Source organism: Barbus barbus, assembly GCF_936440315.1.
Source record: "Barbus barbus genome assembly, chromosome: 15".
In the NCBI taxonomy this organism is placed as follows: Eukaryota; Metazoa; Chordata; class Actinopteri; order Cypriniformes; family Cyprinidae; genus Barbus; species Barbus barbus.
In genome coordinates, this window is record NC_136743.1 from 30,980,206 (window position 1) to 30,998,412 (window position 18,207).

Consider the following 18,207-nt stretch of genomic DNA (forward strand, 5'->3'; position numbering starts at 1 on the left):
TTTCTTTTGAATATCTAACAGTGTAACATTAAGCAGAAGTATTTCGAATGAGTTAAACCTCCTGTATCCTGTTTTCTGAGTAACATTGAGAATATCACTATATATTGTTGCAACACCGCCGCCACGACCAGTCTGACGGGGCTCATGTTTATAACAGTAGCTTGGTGTCGTTAACCCCTGCGTGCAGCACGACAGCACCGATGTTCTTGTCGCCCTTCAGGATCGCGGGTATCTGCGCAGAAACATTGAGAACACGAGCACCGGGGAAACAGTGAGTGTGCACTTTACCTTCAGCTAATTTAGCACGGACGTGCCGGACGATGGAGTCTCCGACGATCACAGCATTGCGTTCCGTCTCGCGGAGGGGAGCGAAGCGGTTCCGGGTGGAGATCTCGAAGACCGGCGGCGGAGGGGGAGAGGTCTGGGGCCCGGGGCCTGGCTTGCGTCTTCCGCTGCTGGTGCACCCAGGGTCCGTGGCGTCCCGGCGCCGGACTGAAGGACATCTGGGAAGATCGCATCCTGGGTGCACAGGGTCTGTGCAGAGAAACACACAGAGTAGAGGTGGTGGGAGTGTTAGAAGCATGCTGTATACTTACCCTGGACTTGTGAGCGTCAGCCCGGGATGTTTCCAGCGTGGCTCTCCGCTCTCTCAGCTGGGCCTGCTTCTCCACGGTCTCCAGCTCCAGCTGCACCGAATGCAGCTCGATTGTGTCCTCACCTGCACTCAAAGATAGACACAAATCCGCCATTGTAACAGTGAAACAATGGTAATGTGTGTGAATAGAGTATTAGCAATCTAAGGGAGATTAGCGGCAGCCATGCTACAGATGCTAACGGGCTATAAGCTAATAGCAGACTCGAGAAATCAAAATAAAACTAGTGATAACAAGGCGCTCTGATTGTTTTTTTTTTTAGAATGCTATAGGGGATATATTCACACGTTATTGAAACGAAAATGATAGTGTATAAAATTGTTTTTAATTAACTCGATGGAGCTCAAACTCAAAACACACAGTCACAAATCAGCGCCGACACCATTTCTCAGGTGTTGAGTACAGTACAGTACACACGTCTGTCTGTCTCTATGGCACACCCGAGCGTGACTCAGCTCCAGGTTCATCTGAGGATGACGCGTCCGGGGCGTTTCACTGCGTCTTTAAGAAGCGCACCTGAGCGCGATGCGAGTTATTTCACGGGAATGTCAGGATCAGTAGCGTGGAGGAGCTCAGCACTGAGGGCCCTTGCGCTCGGGGCCCTGCTGGCTCAGGTTTGTGGAGGACCCAGACACGATCACAGGAGCGAAGTCAGCGAACCCGCGGAGTGGACGCAGAGACTTCAGTATCCCGCGGTGAACGACGCCCAGCGCGTCCAGTATCCATCTCTTCACGACACACAGCGCGTCCAGATCCCTTCAGTGGACGAGCCACAGGTACAGAGACAGAGCTGATGATCTTTGTGAATGAAGGATGGGTATTCATTGAAATGAGATGATAGACGAATGGCGTTTTTGTCTATAATTTCGTTCAGTTTTCATAATCGCCAGAACAGTTTTGTTTAATTTCTATACTGTATACAGAGGTCTGAAGTACTTACTTTGAGAAAGAATATCAATAATCTTGTCAAATATGGACTAACCTAACTATAGGGTTAAAATTGAATGTAAAAATTTAACCCAACATTTGGGTTAGTCCATATTTGACCCAAAGTTGGATTGAAAAACAACCCCCAGCATTTTGTAGAGTGAGATGATTAAAAATGATAAAAGGACAGATTTGAGATTAATACCTAATATGTGATAGCCTGGCATTGATAACTGTGATTTAATTTGATGAGTAAATGATGAAAAAAAGATCCCTATCCCTTTGAGTATAATTAAATGTGGAAACATTTCCCCCCACTTTTATGAAACATTTTCACCTCATATGTTATACAAAACATATAATACTCAAATTTCACCAGTAATCAGTAATTGATTTCTTCAATCTCTCATCAGAGATGTGCTGCTGGTTACTATCTGGACAGAAGTGGTCTGATTGCTCGTTGTGTTCGCTGCTCCTGTAATGGTTTCTCTAACGAGTGCGAGGAAAACACCGGCCGATGTCTGGTAATAATGTGCTCTTCTTCAGTGTTGCACCATGGATTTGTTGCCTGTGTTTGTGTTTGGTTTAGTAACAGGAATGCTCTGTGTAACAGAACTGTGGTGATAATACAGCAGGTGATCAGTGCGAGCGCTGTAGAGATGGATATTACTCAAGCGCTGCTCAGAGGAGATGCAGCGTGTGCCCATGTCCTCTCAGCAACAAGTAAGACTCACATCTGGGATGGAAACAGCACTGACACTTTTGAGGAGAGACACTGCAGGCTAAAACATTGTTGTTGTTTTTTGTGTGTGTGCATTGATGTTTTGGGCTTTTTGGGACAGAAAACATCCAAAATACACATTTACGTATAAAAAAAATACACTTTATCTATTTGTATCTGTAGATTTCAGCTTTGATCACAGTAATTACATTTTAACAGATATTCACATAGAACACAGGCATTTTAAAATGTAATAATATTTCACAAGTTTTTTTACTGAATTTTTGATCAAATAAATGCAGCCTTTGTGAGCAGAAGAGAGGGTTTTACTGAGGGGTTTGTTCGTGTTTCATTCACTCGATTTTATTCCTAAAACAAATGTGTGTCTGTGTGAGTGTTTTGTTTTGTTTTGTTTTTCAGCTGTTGACAGCATTTTCTGATTTATGGAGTGATAAAAAGAGAAATCCAAAATCCCCTCTGTAAAAAACTTGAATAATTAATCATTTCTGTTATGGAAATGTATGCAAAACAGTGCATATTTAATAGGATAATGACTCATTTGCATGTTTGCAATTCTTAAAGTAATCGATCAGCTGGGGAAGTATGGTGATATCCGTTAGTTAAGTGGATATTGTGCCCCCTATTTATTTCAATTTAAATGTACCAAATAAAATAATGCCTTTATGTTGTTAACTAATGATGGCCTCTCTTTCTGCAGTTTTGCTCTGGGCTGCACTGAAACCGATGGCAGACTTCTGTGTCTGTGTAAAGACGGTTACACCGGAGAAAGATGTGAGCGGTGAGTGATTCACTTTCCTTAATTTCCCAAAACGGATCTTTCCCTCAAATATCCCTGTGTGCTTCACATGCTCTTTGCAGTATGTCAAAATCTGTGACTTGTGATCAGTCAGCTCTAAAATGAAATACAAAACCTGTGCTGATTGAAAGAAAACAAACTGATAAAAAGATGCTTTTTAAAAGGCTGGTTGTTTCTGACTGGGAGCGCTGCATCTGTTTGATGTTATGTGTGTGTGCTGTAGAGATGAATCTGTTTGTGATCATGTCTCCTCAGATGTGCTCAGGGATATTACGGCGATCCTCTGGTCTCCGGTGGACGCTGTCGTCTGTGCAACTGTCCTGGAAACCTGTGTGACTCTAAGACTGGAGGTGTGTGTGTGTTATATGCATTTAGCTCTTCATGGGTTAATATCACATTTCAACTCAAAATGATAACAAAAAATAGAACAATTGCATTAAAAAATATAAAAAACAAATTCCCATTTCACCCCCAACACAAACCATTTCTCAATACCACAGCAAAAATATTCAAAAACATCATAATGCAGATGGATGTTTTACTTTTAAGTTTTTTTCATAATTCCTAATATTCATTGCAATTACCATAATAGTTACTTTTAATTATTATTATTTATTATTTAAACAAAAATAAATGTATTCAAATTCTATAGTAATGAACATTTGGTTGGAAATTTGCCATGAAAATAATGTTCTAATGCAAATAAATTAAGAAAAAAAAAAACAGACAGATAAACAGATATAAATAAATATTTTGATCCTTTAAGTTCTTTGATTTCCTTTAAGTAACATTTTTAGTTCTTATAGTAAATGTAAAATAAGATCTGAACATCTATGTGAAATTCACCCACAAAGTATTTTTTTTCTCTCTCCCTTTTTTATGGCTAATGCCAAGCTTGTCTGTTCTAGATTTTTTTATGTATAATGGGTAGTTTTATATGAATATTGCAGCTGAGAGTTGAAATAATCAGTTGTGTGAATACTTCACAACCTGTCGTATTCCTCCATATAGTGTGCAGGAATTCTCTGGAGCTCCAGGACACAAATACAGAAGAGCAGTGTGAAGGTAGCATCACACAAACCACTGGGCTTCACTGTTTTCATTATTCCCTTTTATTATCTTGTCCTGTGTTATAACGGTGTGTGTGTGTGATTTTTTTTTTCAGAGTGTGATAACTGTGCACAGACACTGCTGAATGATCTGGAAAAGCTTGATATTGAGCTCAGAAGAATTAAAGATCAACTGGATTTCGACTCTCTCAGACCTTCATCTAAAGAGCATCTGAGGAAGCTTGAAGAAGCCATTACAGCCACAACGGTATTCCTTCATCTCCTTTCCTCCTTTCTTATTCCTCACTATCTTTTTTTCCACCAGAGGCAAAATCCACATAATGTAGTCATATGACATTGTTATATCAAGTCAAAAGTTATTACTGCACAAGTGTGATCCAGTACATTTAAAGGGTCTGTCACTCACACACACACACACACACACACACACAGAGCTGTTCATTTCTTGCTGTTGCATGATATAAGTATGTGGTTTAAAATATCACAGCGTTTATCATTTACCTCAGAATCCACATCGGCTCACTCATCAACACGATACACCATCAGATTAAAATGAGTCTGGAACATTCTGTGGGCAATTCGGTGATTCAGTGAAATTTACAGACATGACTGAACATTTGCAAAACTTGAAAGCGTGTTTCAACCACTAAGAAAAGGTGTAGTCAGCAAAGATTACTTTGATAAAGTGTCTAACATTATTTGCAAATTAAAAACCTCAGTGGTATTTATGAAGAGTACAGACATGCATTTAGTCCGTTTTATTATTTATTTTTCATGTGCTTTCACTGCAAACAGGCTGTAAACCTCATTATTCTCCTGTCTTTTAGACAAGAGTGATTGACTACACTTTAGAAAACCATATAAAACCTTTCCCAAACACAATAAGCATCAACAGAACAGATGTATTTTTAATCTTTTCATGATGCAGTGACAATAACGAGCCAGACTAGTTTTGTTAATGCTGACATCCAATGTTTTGAAGAACATAATGAATAGTGCACAACAAATCTCACTCAGCTCTTTATATTCATGATGTTTTTCTTTCAGAATCTGGTGAACACGTTCAGCGTCACCGTCGACAATCAGGTGCCTAAAATTAACCAGCTGGAACAAGATGTTATTAATCTGGGTGAAGATATGGACAATCTGAAAGAACAGGTACTAGAAGATGTGTTTTCTGATACAAAAACATGCAGCTTTCATGTAGAATACTGTTTATAAGCAAGTGAGAAATCCCATACATAAAAAAATATAGTCTTTCAAATAATTTCATAATATACAAAAAATGGCCAACAACTATATTTGTTAAAATATGTCTAAAATATATTTACATACATTTTTACTTTTATTTTATTTTTTTTTGCCATTTTTATGGCCATTTTTTTTTAAGCATTTAATTGTTTTTTGTTTGGGGTTTTTTGCTCTCCGTATATATCAGTCCAAGAAAATATAATCCCATTTCACATTTTAAGAGAAGAACATACTTTACAATGTTTACAATGTTGTTGTTTTTTGGTATATGTTGATTTTCCAATTTCAAAAATATCTTTCTTTTTTACAACATATATTTAGCATATATTTAAAATAAATTTTGGACAGAAATATATATTTTTTTGTTGTATGGGATGTTTGCTGTTCAGCTCTGAGATGTGTCCATTGTCATTACACTCGCTGTGGATCAAATAATTCATCAGACCGTTTTATGTCCAGGTCAGAAAGCAGTCTGAGGATTCACAGAAAGCTCTGGCTAACACTGAAAACAGCCACCAAAGAGCAAAAGATCTGGACACCGAGACACAGAGCCTCCTCAGAAAAATACAAGGTAAGAACACTAACAGATGTTTTATGTATAATAATGTGTTACCTGTAATTCTGTGTGGTATATGAGAACAGACGTGTTTTGTAGAGGTGTTCAATTAATTGGACACCAGTTTAGTAAATAAACCTTCTCAGAAAAGAAGGTATAAAGCAGTCACTTGGGCGGCACCTGTCCAAAGCTACTAATATGTCCTTTTAAAAGTATTAATATGCATGTTTAAGGAACTAACTTGTACCTTTTAGGGATAAATAAGGTACAGAGATTGCATGGGTTTGTCAAAGCGGGTTAGCAGTGCTGCTTTTGTGTGCTGAGTTGATGAATAGCCGCAGGTGTGCTGTGTTCTTGCTGCATCATTGATGACTGTATAGCAGGCCTGTCCCGACAGATCCGGTGTGCTGTGAACAATCCCATAATGCACTGCCCCGAGCTCAATGTCTCCAGCCACTGTTCCTAAAGGCTGCAGTTTACGTGATCCCTCAAAACACATTCAGATCATTTTGACCTTATATATATATATATATATAAACGCATAGTTTTTAGTGATGGAACATACTTTGCAGATATTTATGCATTTATTTATGTCATCATTCATTCATTTAGATATATTTTACAATTATTTTTAGGGAGCTATTATTCTCCCTAAAGTTTTATAAAAAAAAAAAAAAAAAACTATACACATTTTGTTTTTAGGCCATTTTGCCCCGGCATATATGGAATACCATTAGTGTCAAAAATACTTTTTGTAAAATGTTAAATGAGGTTATATTATATATATAATATACATTTAGTTTGAAGTCTATTAGTATTTTTATTTTTTTTGTAATTTAGTAATTTGTTGTTTTGTTAAAAATAAATATGTAGGTTTCATAAATGTGTTGTTTTTGAGCAATCATGAGTTATAAATTCAAAAGGAATTGAATTAACTTGCATTCATTATGCTTTGTGTAATTTGAAAGTTCTACATTTTTTAATGACTTAATAAGACATAAATATATTAATAACATGGTTATAACACAGCAACATTTAACAACTCATTAATATGTGAATGTGAAAGATGTGAAAACATTTCAAAGTGTTGAATGTTACTATGCTATCACCATGTTATTACTGCATTTACCCCTGCTTTTTTAGATAATGATTTCTCGGGTTTTAGGGTTAAACACCCACATATATGGTAGGCTAATAATGTCTTTTTAGATTCAAAACGTAAGATTCCTTAGTAGAAATTTTATCATTTATATCAATTTGAAAAAAAGTGTCTAATAATGCTTAAGTAATCAGTACTGTATTTCTGACATATGTCCATGACTGGTTCTTCAGAGCTCCTGAAGCAGCTGATAGACTCCGAGAGCAGTGGATCCGCTCTGCCCAACGCTGATCTAGCCAAACTCCTGGAGCAGTCTCGGAGCATGGTGAAGGAGATGGAGAAGAGAAGCTTCACGCCGCAGAAAGACGCAGCGAAGAAAGAGCAAGCTGAAGCAAACAAATGTACATTTACTGTGGATTTATCCCGTGCATGCCTCAGCTGCTTATACTAATAATGTAATAACAATTACTGCCAGTTGCTGTATTCATGATTGGTTTTCATTGCAGTTCTGGAGAATGTTAAAAACATAATTTCGCAGTGCGATGAGAATGAGGCGGCGTCGAAGCGTGTCGACAGTCTACTGAGCAGCTATGAGGCCAAACTGAGAGAGTTAGAGGACTTACTCCGACAGGCTGATAATACGCTGAAGAAAGCCAGCAATCAGAACGACATCAACGCAGAAGGCCTCGGAGATATCCTGGTAAGAATCAAGAGCTTTACAATCCTCAAAAACACATGCTGTCAAGAGAGAATGTACATTATGGTTTGCTCTTGCAGAAGCGAGTGAAGGATCTGGAGCGGGAGCGAGACCTCGTCCAGGATCAGATTGTTCTTGCGGTGAAACAGCTGAAAGACACCGAGGACGTCCTGAACATGTTCAATGACAGCAAAACAGTAAGCATTCACAAACACATTCAGAGTATAAGAGCCTAGGAGCGTTGGACACATTTATTAACACCTCCGGGTTTGGCTGGATGGTCAAAAAGAAACATATATTGTTCATTCATTCAGTGCGCATTTCCCACATAATAGCACAATATAAAAGTATTTATATATATATTAATAGTTATATATACAATTTTATATATGTATATATATATCACTGTTATTTTAGTATCATTAAGATCACTTATTTTTGTTAATATTTTCCTTTTATATACTTCTTTCATGTTCATTTTAGTTAAAGTGTTATTTTTTTTAAGTGTCTATATAGTTTTATTCATTTTTTTCCATTTTAGTTTTACTAGATGAAAATGAGTAAATTGCCTTGGAAACTATAGTTTACATTTTGTATATGTTATTTGATTTAATTTCAGTTTACATTTGTGGTATTATAAGTAATGAAAATTTAATTTGGGGAGAAATCTGACCCAGACATTTCCTCATGAGGTTTCCCCAATACTGTAATTAACATTTGAGCAACCTTAATTTTTATTCATGCAATATTTACATTTAATACTATTTTATCATGTATGCATTAATTGGCTCCAGTTACAGATCTTTTATATGATCAGCTACAGTTTTAGTGATTTCACTGGTGACAAATCCTCTCATGTTCCCTCAGGAATACGAACAGCTTGAGGCACAGCTCAACGGAGCAAAGACTGAGCTCAAGGATAAAGTCCAGATCATCTCACAAGCAGCAGCCAAAGAGAAGATCGTGAAACGGGCAGAAGAACATGCAGAAAACATGCACAAACTGGCCAAAGAGCTGCAAGAGTAAGAGACTTCATTAGTTTACACACCTGTCACAAGGTGCCTCTCGTATTCCTACACTGTGTCGCTTTCTCAATATGATGCCAGTTCCATTTGATCGTCGTATAGACTCTAGAACATATTTTTCCCCCAGAGGGAAGATAATTTGCAGATATATTGTTGATATATGGCATGTAAGTGCTGTTTTTGTCCTGAACAGGGCTGTACAGAATGTGAGTGGGCGCTCTGGTGTGCAGACTGCTCTCTCTGGGATAGAGGCGTACAAAAACATCACCGACGCTGTCAACGCTGCAGAGGAGGCGGCCAAGAAGGCCAAAGAGGCGGCAGACAAAGCGCTCAAAGTAGGAGACATCACCGAATGTGCATTAATGCCAAAGTTAGGCAACATACAGCGGCCCTGTAAAATATTTGGATGCTGAAAAATTTCTGAATGTCATTGCATTTGATAATAAAAAATATCAAAGCAAGTAAAGAAATATAGCACAACCACACTTTACAAGCCAAACATTCACAAAAAGAAGTTTAAAATGATAAAACAAGGGATTAGTGTTATAAAGTGATACAAAGTCTTGTGAACTTATTTTATGGTGAAACAATAGTAGAGCATAGTTAATGAGATAAATGACTCTGTTAGGAGTTTCAGATTAAATGGTCCTGAAATCATGTAACATGTAAATCATGTTTGTGCATTTTTCATAAGAATTAGCTTAAATTTATATAACTCAGCAATAATGTGGCCAGTGGCTTCTTTCAAAAGAGACCAAACTTAAATATGTGCTCCAAAACATTCAAGATTTAAGACCGTTTAAGTTGAAAATTTAATTTGATCTTTGCTTAAAAAGTGATTAGCAGGTATTAAATGGATCAGAACTACTGTATAAATATAATGTAGTACAATTAAATACCCTAAACATATAAATTATTAAATAAACAACAAAAAAATAAACTCAAATGTAGTACATTCATGTAACTGGAACAAAAATATCAAATTAAATTAAAATAAAATAAAATAAAATGGTCATCTGAGGAGCCCCAGAGTGTTACGTGTGACTCAGTTTTTAAGCACTTTCTTGGGCCCATGTATCATGCCAAACATACATGTGTTGATTTCTTTTTATTATTATTATTTTTTCAGGATGTCAGTGAAGGGGACTTAATCAACAGGGCAACGAATATGAAAAACAATGGCAATAACCTCCTGAAAGATGCCAAAAGTGCATCTAAAGATCTTAAAGGTGTGTGTGAATCCAATAAAAACCCAACTCTGTTAAGATCAATCTACGTATTGAATTAGCTTTTATATAATCAATCATTTGTTATTTAAACGCTGTATTCTGTCTTTATCAGGAGCAACTAAAGACCTCAATAATCAGAAGGAACGCCTGCAAGCTGCAGAAGAGAAAAAGAAAGCCCTGGAGAAGGAGCTGCTCTCTGTTCAGGAGGGTTTGAAGGGGATTCAGAGAGGTGAGAGAAGAGCACTGCTTGACAAAACAAACCCATTCCATACGAGACAGTCTCACACAGACCCGCTCATTGAGAGGTTTGGTTTACAGAAGCTGTATGAAACGACAAGTGCTGGCATGTTTGATTTACAAGCGCAGTTTTCTTGCTTAGACTTAAAGAGACAGTTCACACAAAAATGAAAACTCTCATCATTTACTCTTTCTCAAGTTGTTCCAAACCTGTTTGAGTTTCTTTCTTTAGTTGAAAACAAAATAAGATATTTGGAGGAGTGTTGGTGACCAAACACTTTATGGTAGCCATTGACTTCCATAGTAACCCCCCCCCCCCCCCCCCCCATCCTATTAAACTCTTTGGTTTCCAACATTCTTCAAAATATATATTCAACAGAAGAAAAAAAAATAATACAGATTTGGAATGACAAAAGGGTGAGTAAATGATGACAGAATTGTACTTTTTTGGGTGAACTTTCCATTTAAGCCAGTTTTTCAGCAGAGATATGAATATCCTTGAGTTTATGTTTTGATTCTGTCCGATCACAGATGACATTGGTAACATTATTGACGCGGCTAAGAAAGCGGCAGCGGCAGCCAATCGCTCCGCGAGTGACACAGTGGACCAGCTGAACAACATCAAAGCAGAAGTTGCCAAGATCTCCATTACTCCTACTCTCTCTAATATGGACAATGTTCTCAACAGCGTGGAAATGACCGGTAAGCGCTGCACCTGTTGTTTTTAATCAGTTTCTTCATCATCTACCTCTTTAACTTATGCATTATTTTCTCCTTCTGTCTGACAGTCAGAAATCTGAGCGGCTCCATCCCGTCCCTGCTGGATAAAATAGAAGAGATCAATTCTGAGATTAGCGCCGGGAACAACGTGACTGATAATATTAATAAGATAAAGGAGCTGATTGAGCAGGCGCGAGATGCTGCTAACAGAGTAAGACTATTCATTTTATATAATCTATAAATTCAAGCCATTGAAAATGAAGTGTAATGTGACATAACATTTGATTTTAGAAAAACTAAAAAAAAAAAAACAGTCAGTCTCCATTGACTTCCATAGTATTTATGGTTATTTTTTCATACTGTGGAAGTCAATGGCTTCCAGTAACGGTTTGGTTACCAACATTCTTGAAAATATCTTTTGCGTTCAAAAGAAAAAAGAAAGGTTTGGAACAACTTGAGGGAGAGTAAACCATTTTCATTTTTGAGTGAACTATCCCTTTAAATTAAACCACTTAACTCAGATATTACCATTTTTTAAAGTGTATAACGTTTTCACAACAGGTTTTTTTCCCCCTCACAGCCTTGTTTACATTCAGGTCTACCCTAAATTCATTTAAAATACATTTATTTCATACTAAGTATAGTTCAAATTTATTAACATATTTACTGACACGTTGCTCAAGATTTACTGATATAAAATCTATAATTAAACTTTATTTGGTGCGCTACTTGTGTACAATGCACACATTTCTTATTATTAAGCCTAAATGTGTTTTAATGTCACTGTTGATAGTATGATCTTTGAATAACATCATTCTTTAATTGTGAGATAATTAAAGTGTACCTGAAGTATAATTGAACATAAAAAAACAAATCTCTAATTATGTAGTTTGTATGAAAAGGTGCATTTCTCTATCAAAGGCACATCCATTACTGTGGAGATGGAGAGTCAGCGCCGGTGTTTGCAGCCGACACAGACTGAGAAAGCACTAGTTTAGTAATACATCATTAAAATGTCTTATTTTTCCCCGACGCATTCATAAATATTATTTTTGCCGGTGCTTTGCGGCAAGCTTTATGTGTACGCTTAAGCGTGGACTATAGGATACAATACACCTAAATACATATTAAAAGATGGTTTAGTAGGTCATTATTTTAATCAATTTAATGTAAACGTGCAACTAGTTGACTAGAAAAATCCTTAGTCGGGGGCTAGGCCTACTTGGCACAAGGAACCGATCCATTTTTAAAATAAAATGCCATGACATTACAAAATGTGCGATTGCAAGTCACATCACGTCATATTGCATTGCATTGCACAAGTTATGCATGTGTTACGAGTATTTCTTTTTTTATTTAATCTTTCTTAATGTATGGGGGTGCCTTGGTCTTTTACTGGAGCACCTGCTAGCCCTCTCTAGCGCCGCCCATGGGTACTAATATGTACACTTTAGGTTCTAATACATATCTTTAAGGAACTAATATGCACCTTTTGGGGGTAAATAAGGTACAAAGGTGTACCTTTTGAAAAGGTTTTGCCCCAGTGACAGCTTTTTGTCTGAGAGTGTTGTTCTCCTCGTAATGTTTCAAATCTCTTGCAGATTGTTGTGCCTATGAAATTCACGGGTAAAGGGCATGTAGAGCTGCGTCCGCCGCAAGACTTGGACGACCTGCGGGCGTACACCGCTCTCACCCTGTCCCTCCAGAGACCCGAGCAACCCCCCAATCGGCTCGATGGGAGCGGTCGGCGGCGGCGGCAGACTAATGACAATCTGTTCGTGATGTACCTCGGAAACAAGGACGTGAGTGTGATTTTACCATCAACGTCAGATCATTCAAACTTATCAGGCTACATCAGGTTTTTAGCTTGAGCCTCATGCATTCGTTAAATGTTCTCGCAGGCATCCGGAGACTACATCGGCATGGCTCTTCGCAATAACATCCTACATGTCATCTATAAGCTCAATGGACAGGAGTACGATATCGAGGCATCCAGCATCACCGAGTCTTCATCTGACGTTGCTTTCTTCGACAAAATCGACCTTTACAGGTATAGTAGCATGCATCAATTACAACAACTATTGATATTTTAAGATTTGTTTATTTTAGGCAGAAACAGTTTGGTTTGAATCCCAGTGTTTCTCCATTACGTCCTGAAAGCTGTGTGCTATTGCTGTCAATAAAATGAAAAATTACTTTTTTCGGTACTGCATAGTAAGTGTGATCATTATGCAGTAAAAGTGGAGTTGCTGCTGTATCATTGCATCCACTTTACCACACGTGTACCACAGTTCATTTGAAAAAAAGCAGTATTTTACATTCTGAATGTAAATGTATCTGTTAGTGTCTCCAAGAGCATCTGTAAGGTTTTACCTATGCATTATTATCTTTACATTTCCAGTATAATCTTGGTAATATGCCGAATGCATAATGTCTTAACATTATGCTGGATTTGGATCCATCATCTCTGCATTCATTTATATGCAAACAGCTGCGTTTGTGCAGACTGTTTTGTCACAAGTAGCTGTTCAAGTTTGCGTCTATTTAAAGTAATAAACTATGTTAAGTCCTTTTTGGGGCTTTTGTTTGCTGGAGCCATTAAAATAGTGTTGCATCTGAATTATAATGTCACTACTAGTATAGTTGTACTTGCATTATACCTTATGCACCTATTTTTATTTTTGCCCATGTGTCATCTAGAATTTATCAAGATGCACAAGTCATTCAAACGAAGCAGTTCACGTCAATCAATCCGAAGTCTCCGCTGCTGAAAGAAAACCTGGGTGAACTGACACGCAACCTGCTGGACCTCAGGCCAGATAAAGTGGTCTTCTATGTCGGAGGTTATCCAGATGACTTCAGGGTAAATATGCATATATTCTTTATCCTATAGCATTTTGTTGGGGAAAGGTACTTTTAAAAGTAATGCATTACAATATCGTGTTTCTCCATAACAAAATAACTATTGCGTTACTAGTTACTTTTTATGCATTACATTACTTTTGCATTGCTTTTTGTCTGAACTGAGCTTGCTTATTTGTTTTTAATAACAACAAACTCAGCTATTCTGTTGTAAACTTAAAAGTAATGCAATACTTTACTAGTTTCTTGAAAAAACATATTTGTTTTTTAAAAAGAGCATTTCTCTCCTTTTTAGCCGCCAGCCTCTCTCAACTATGGCAAATACATGGGCTGCATTGAGCTTTCCACCTTCAATGACAAATTCATCAGTCTGTACAACTTCAAGAAAGCGGTTGATATTAACTTAGAAATGCCTTGCAAGAGGTAAGCTCTTAACATGTGACTGGAGATATGCTGATGTACTTATGAGTAATGATATATTCACAATATAATCACTACTGGTTTGCATGGACGAGTTCAGAACAGTACATTCAGTAAAATCTGCTTCTTTTTCATCAGACAAATCCCACAAACAATCTCAGGATCAGATTACTATGAAGGCACCGGTTACGCCAAAGTCCTGCTTGAAAAATTCCCCACCGTCGTGTTGATCAATCAGAAAGTGGAAACGAGAGCTAAGGATGCTCTTTTGCTGTATTTAGGAGACGAGGAGGATGTAAGAGTTTGTTCATTTAACCTTTTCTGATGCGTCTTTCATACAAATTTCCCATAAAAGTATTTATTATTTTATTTATTTAGTTATGTTTTGAAGAATGTTTCATTCTTGTTTTCTTCTATCAGGACTTTTTCTACAGCGTCTCTCTTGAGAACGGCTACGTTGTTCTGCGTGGCCAAAACAAAAATAATATTTTGGAGCCTGTAAGAAGTCAAGATAAACCAAGCCTTTCTCCGGTAAGGAAGAGCGAAGTTGACTTTTTTCTTTAAGATGGTGTACGTAGTCACGGCAGTGATGATTAAACTGCACTTTGTCTTTTGCATTTCAGGAGGCAGATGTGAAAGTTTTGATTAATACAGGAAAAGAGTTTAAAGTCCGAGTAGGGAGCACTGAGGTCAAAAGGACGGACGTCATTCCACAAGCGTTCAAGCACTTCTACGTCGGCGGGATACCCAACTCTTTGCGTGAGAGGTCCGTATCTTTCTGTAATCTCAGGGGTACTTCAAGTAAAATCATATTCGATGAAAGAGGATCAGATGACAAAAAAGTCTGAGTGATAATTGAATGGTTTCTTTGGTAGTTGATGCAGCGTTGAAACATTTGTTCACAAAACTGGAAGATTTTCTGACTGTATATAAGCGGCTATATTAGAAAGGAACATTTCTAAGTATATTATTTTAAAATGTAATTTAATCTAATTACAAGTACTTCATTTTTGGAATCTGATGATGGAATCCAGATTACATGTAATCAGTTAGTACCCAGCTAATAGGCTATTTTGTGTTAATGTTATGTTATGATAGATACAACATCAGTGTCCCGGCTCTGAAAGGCTGTGTGAAGATCGGCACAGCGGGCGGCTCCACCCCGAGCGTTCAGGAGAAAGTAGGCGTCGGCAGAGGCTGCACTAACGAGCTGCAGGTAATCAAGTTCATCTTTCATTATTCAGATTTATATTTAACTGTAACATGCTAGCTTGGTTTCTTCAACATTCACAAAAAGAGAAAGGCGCTTAACCATCATGCTCTTTTCCAGATTCTCAGGAAAGCGGAGTTCAGCCTCGGGAGTGCACTGGAGAAACTCCATGAAGATTTCAGCTTAGATGATGTCAGTCTTTCTCTGGGCTTCAGGAGTACAAAACCAGACGGCATCCTGCTGCAGAACAGCAAAAACGTGCGTATCTCTTCCACTATATGATCAAATGCATGAGTACGTTCTATTCTCATTAGTGGGTTTGGCTGTTCAAAGTCTAAAGGCCATTGCACACTGCCTCCGAAACTTTCATACATCATAAAAAAAAACGAAAAAAAAGAACAAGTTCGATTTTCTGCTTTTCGCATCCGTAGCAAGCATTTTGATAGGAAGGGATGACGAATACGAAAAACGCATATGAAAATTTGGGGCTCAGTGTGAAGGACCTTAACTCGTAATGCGAAGAGCTTGAGTCTTGTGTGGGAAAACGGAAATGTTCAGAAGAGCCACGTACAGCATAAACAAACAAATACATGAAATATACATTTGCTAAAATATATTTTCTACCAATATATTTTGTGACCATTTTTGGTATATTTATGAAAATATTTAAAGTATTTAAAAATGTATTTTGCCCTCCATATATTTCAGTCCAAGAAAATACATAAAAATTTGTCACATCTGAAGAAATACTTTATTTGTTGTCTATAGGATATGTGACAGATCCTGAATAAACAGGACACATTTGAATAAAAATCTGTAAGAAACATACAATATATATATATATTATTGAGCTTCACTCTTTAAAACATTTATATAGCATATATTTAAAATAGCAGAAAATCTGATCACCCAGATTTGTGTATTAGAAGAAAATACAATTGTGCTACAATTTCTAACTTTTAAAAAATCCCTAACACTTTCTATTTAATATCAGTTTTAAATGAAATAATTGTATGTTTCATTGGTGGCTGTATAGACTTGTTTATCACGCAGCACGTCTCATTGTGTATTTATCACTGACACTGTGATTTCTCTGTGGCAGAATAAAGACATGGAGCTTTCCATGGAGAACGGATATGTGCTCCTCAAATTCCAGGGCAGCGTCTGGAAATCTACTAAGCAGTACCAGGATGGAGGATGGCATTATCTCACTGTTTCCGGACAGGGCCAACGGTAAGATTCATTTGTCTGGAAACAGATCATTTAAAATGTCATATATTTTTGCCTGATTGCAGTTATTAATATGATTTCACAAAGTACAATAGGATTAGAAACATAACATTTGCATTTTTTTTTTACATTTATTCAAAATATTCTTTACTTGCTTTTGGTGAAAAATAACAAAGAAAAGCAATTTGCAGCCAACGGGGACTCGTTAAATAAATTAAATGAGGGTTAAAGTACTTCAAAAACACTTGAATGCAATCAATTCTCCATATATTTATAGATGCAGACACGTGTAATTAAGTATTTAAATTGTGAATAAGTTCTTTCTATGTACATATATTTTTTCATACTAATGTTCTCCTTTTTGTTTTAGCATTGAACTTCGAATCAATGAAGATGATGTTGGCCAGAGAGCGACAGCATCTTCCTCTGGACTGTTTTCATCCAGCGTAATCCTGGGCAAAGACACCTTCAAGGGATGCATCTCCAACCTGTATCTGAGGAGGTCATTTTCACTTTTTATGTCTCCACTTGCTTAAATGCCCTCATAAAGCTATGTTTACATTATCTCTGGGTTTATACCAGTGAGCGTGCTCATGTGTGTGTGTGTGTGTGTGTGTTTGCAGACCTGCTTCTCTATACAGAGCGGAGGATCTGAGCGCTTACTCTTCCACAGGAGACGTGCTGTTGAACACATGCAGCAATATGTAACAGCGCAGCTATCAACAGGTTGGTTTATTATCACCATTAAAACAACATGACAACATTATGTTTGATTCAACTGCAAACTCAGTGTGTTTTGTGTTCTTTGCTTCCAGGATCGAGGAGTATCTGATGCAGACGTTTCACATGGAGATCTCTGGAAGAAATACTGTTATATTACAGCATAACCAACTCACTTTAACTAACTGCTGCATTTCATTTGCATAATTAAATATATTTTCATGGCATATCTGTGGCAGTTTTCATTTCATGGTCCCATTGGAGATATAACAATTGCATTGCAAAAGAGAATCATATAACAATTTTGCAATACTGGAAAGCTTTGCTGTGTTTTGGAGCTCATCTAAATTGGCTTCAGAATGTTTGCCTGTACTTTTCCACCGCATTTCAGATTATGCATTGTGATTAATAGCATTGTTGTAGTGATGAAATACAATTACATTTTAAACATGGAATAAAATGTATAAAATAAAACTGCTTTGGTATGGCTTGCTTAATAACTAGAATTTTATGTGGACAAAATTAATCCGTATTTTCATGTCATTATATAGACTAACATTTGGCTGCTACAAGTTGAAGTGCTATAAATCTTGCATGGTGTTATATACACTCACCAGCCACTTCACACCTGTTCAACTGCTCGTTTACGCAGATAGCTAATCAGCCAATCACATGGCAGCAATTCAGTGCATTTAGGCATGCTGACATAGTAAAAATAAAAACTATATTTACAGTCATGTGAAAAAGTTAGGACACCCTATTG

General features: G+C 37.2%; 1 protein-coding gene across 1 annotated transcript; it reads left to right on the forward strand.

Annotated features, from left to right (window-relative positions):
- Nucleotides 1-1,158: 1,158 nt before the first annotated feature.
- LOC306880729 (laminin subunit alpha-3-like) lies at nt 1,159-17,939 on the forward strand. The gene is made up of 31 exons (XM_079434463.1): nt 1,159-1,429; nt 1,994-2,104; nt 2,194-2,303; nt 3,020-3,100; nt 3,374-3,468; nt 4,130-4,183; nt 4,284-4,435; nt 5,236-5,346; nt 5,899-6,010; nt 7,328-7,495; nt 7,601-7,794; nt 7,872-7,988; nt 8,659-8,813; nt 9,010-9,151; nt 9,946-10,045; nt 10,158-10,274; nt 10,814-10,984; nt 11,071-11,213; nt 12,604-12,804; nt 12,904-13,052; nt 13,703-13,865; nt 14,160-14,287; nt 14,423-14,579; nt 14,705-14,815; nt 14,908-15,050; nt 15,383-15,500; nt 15,615-15,752; nt 16,597-16,727; nt 17,095-17,226; nt 17,348-17,450; nt 17,540-17,939. Exons 1-30 carry the CDS (start codon nt 1,199-1,201, stop codon nt 17,430-17,432), a joined length of 4,020 nt encoding a protein of 1,339 aa, XP_079290589.1. The 5' UTR covers nt 1,159-1,198; the 3' UTR covers nt 17,433-17,450; nt 17,540-17,939.
- The last annotated feature ends 268 nt before the right edge of the window (nt 17,940-18,207 follow it).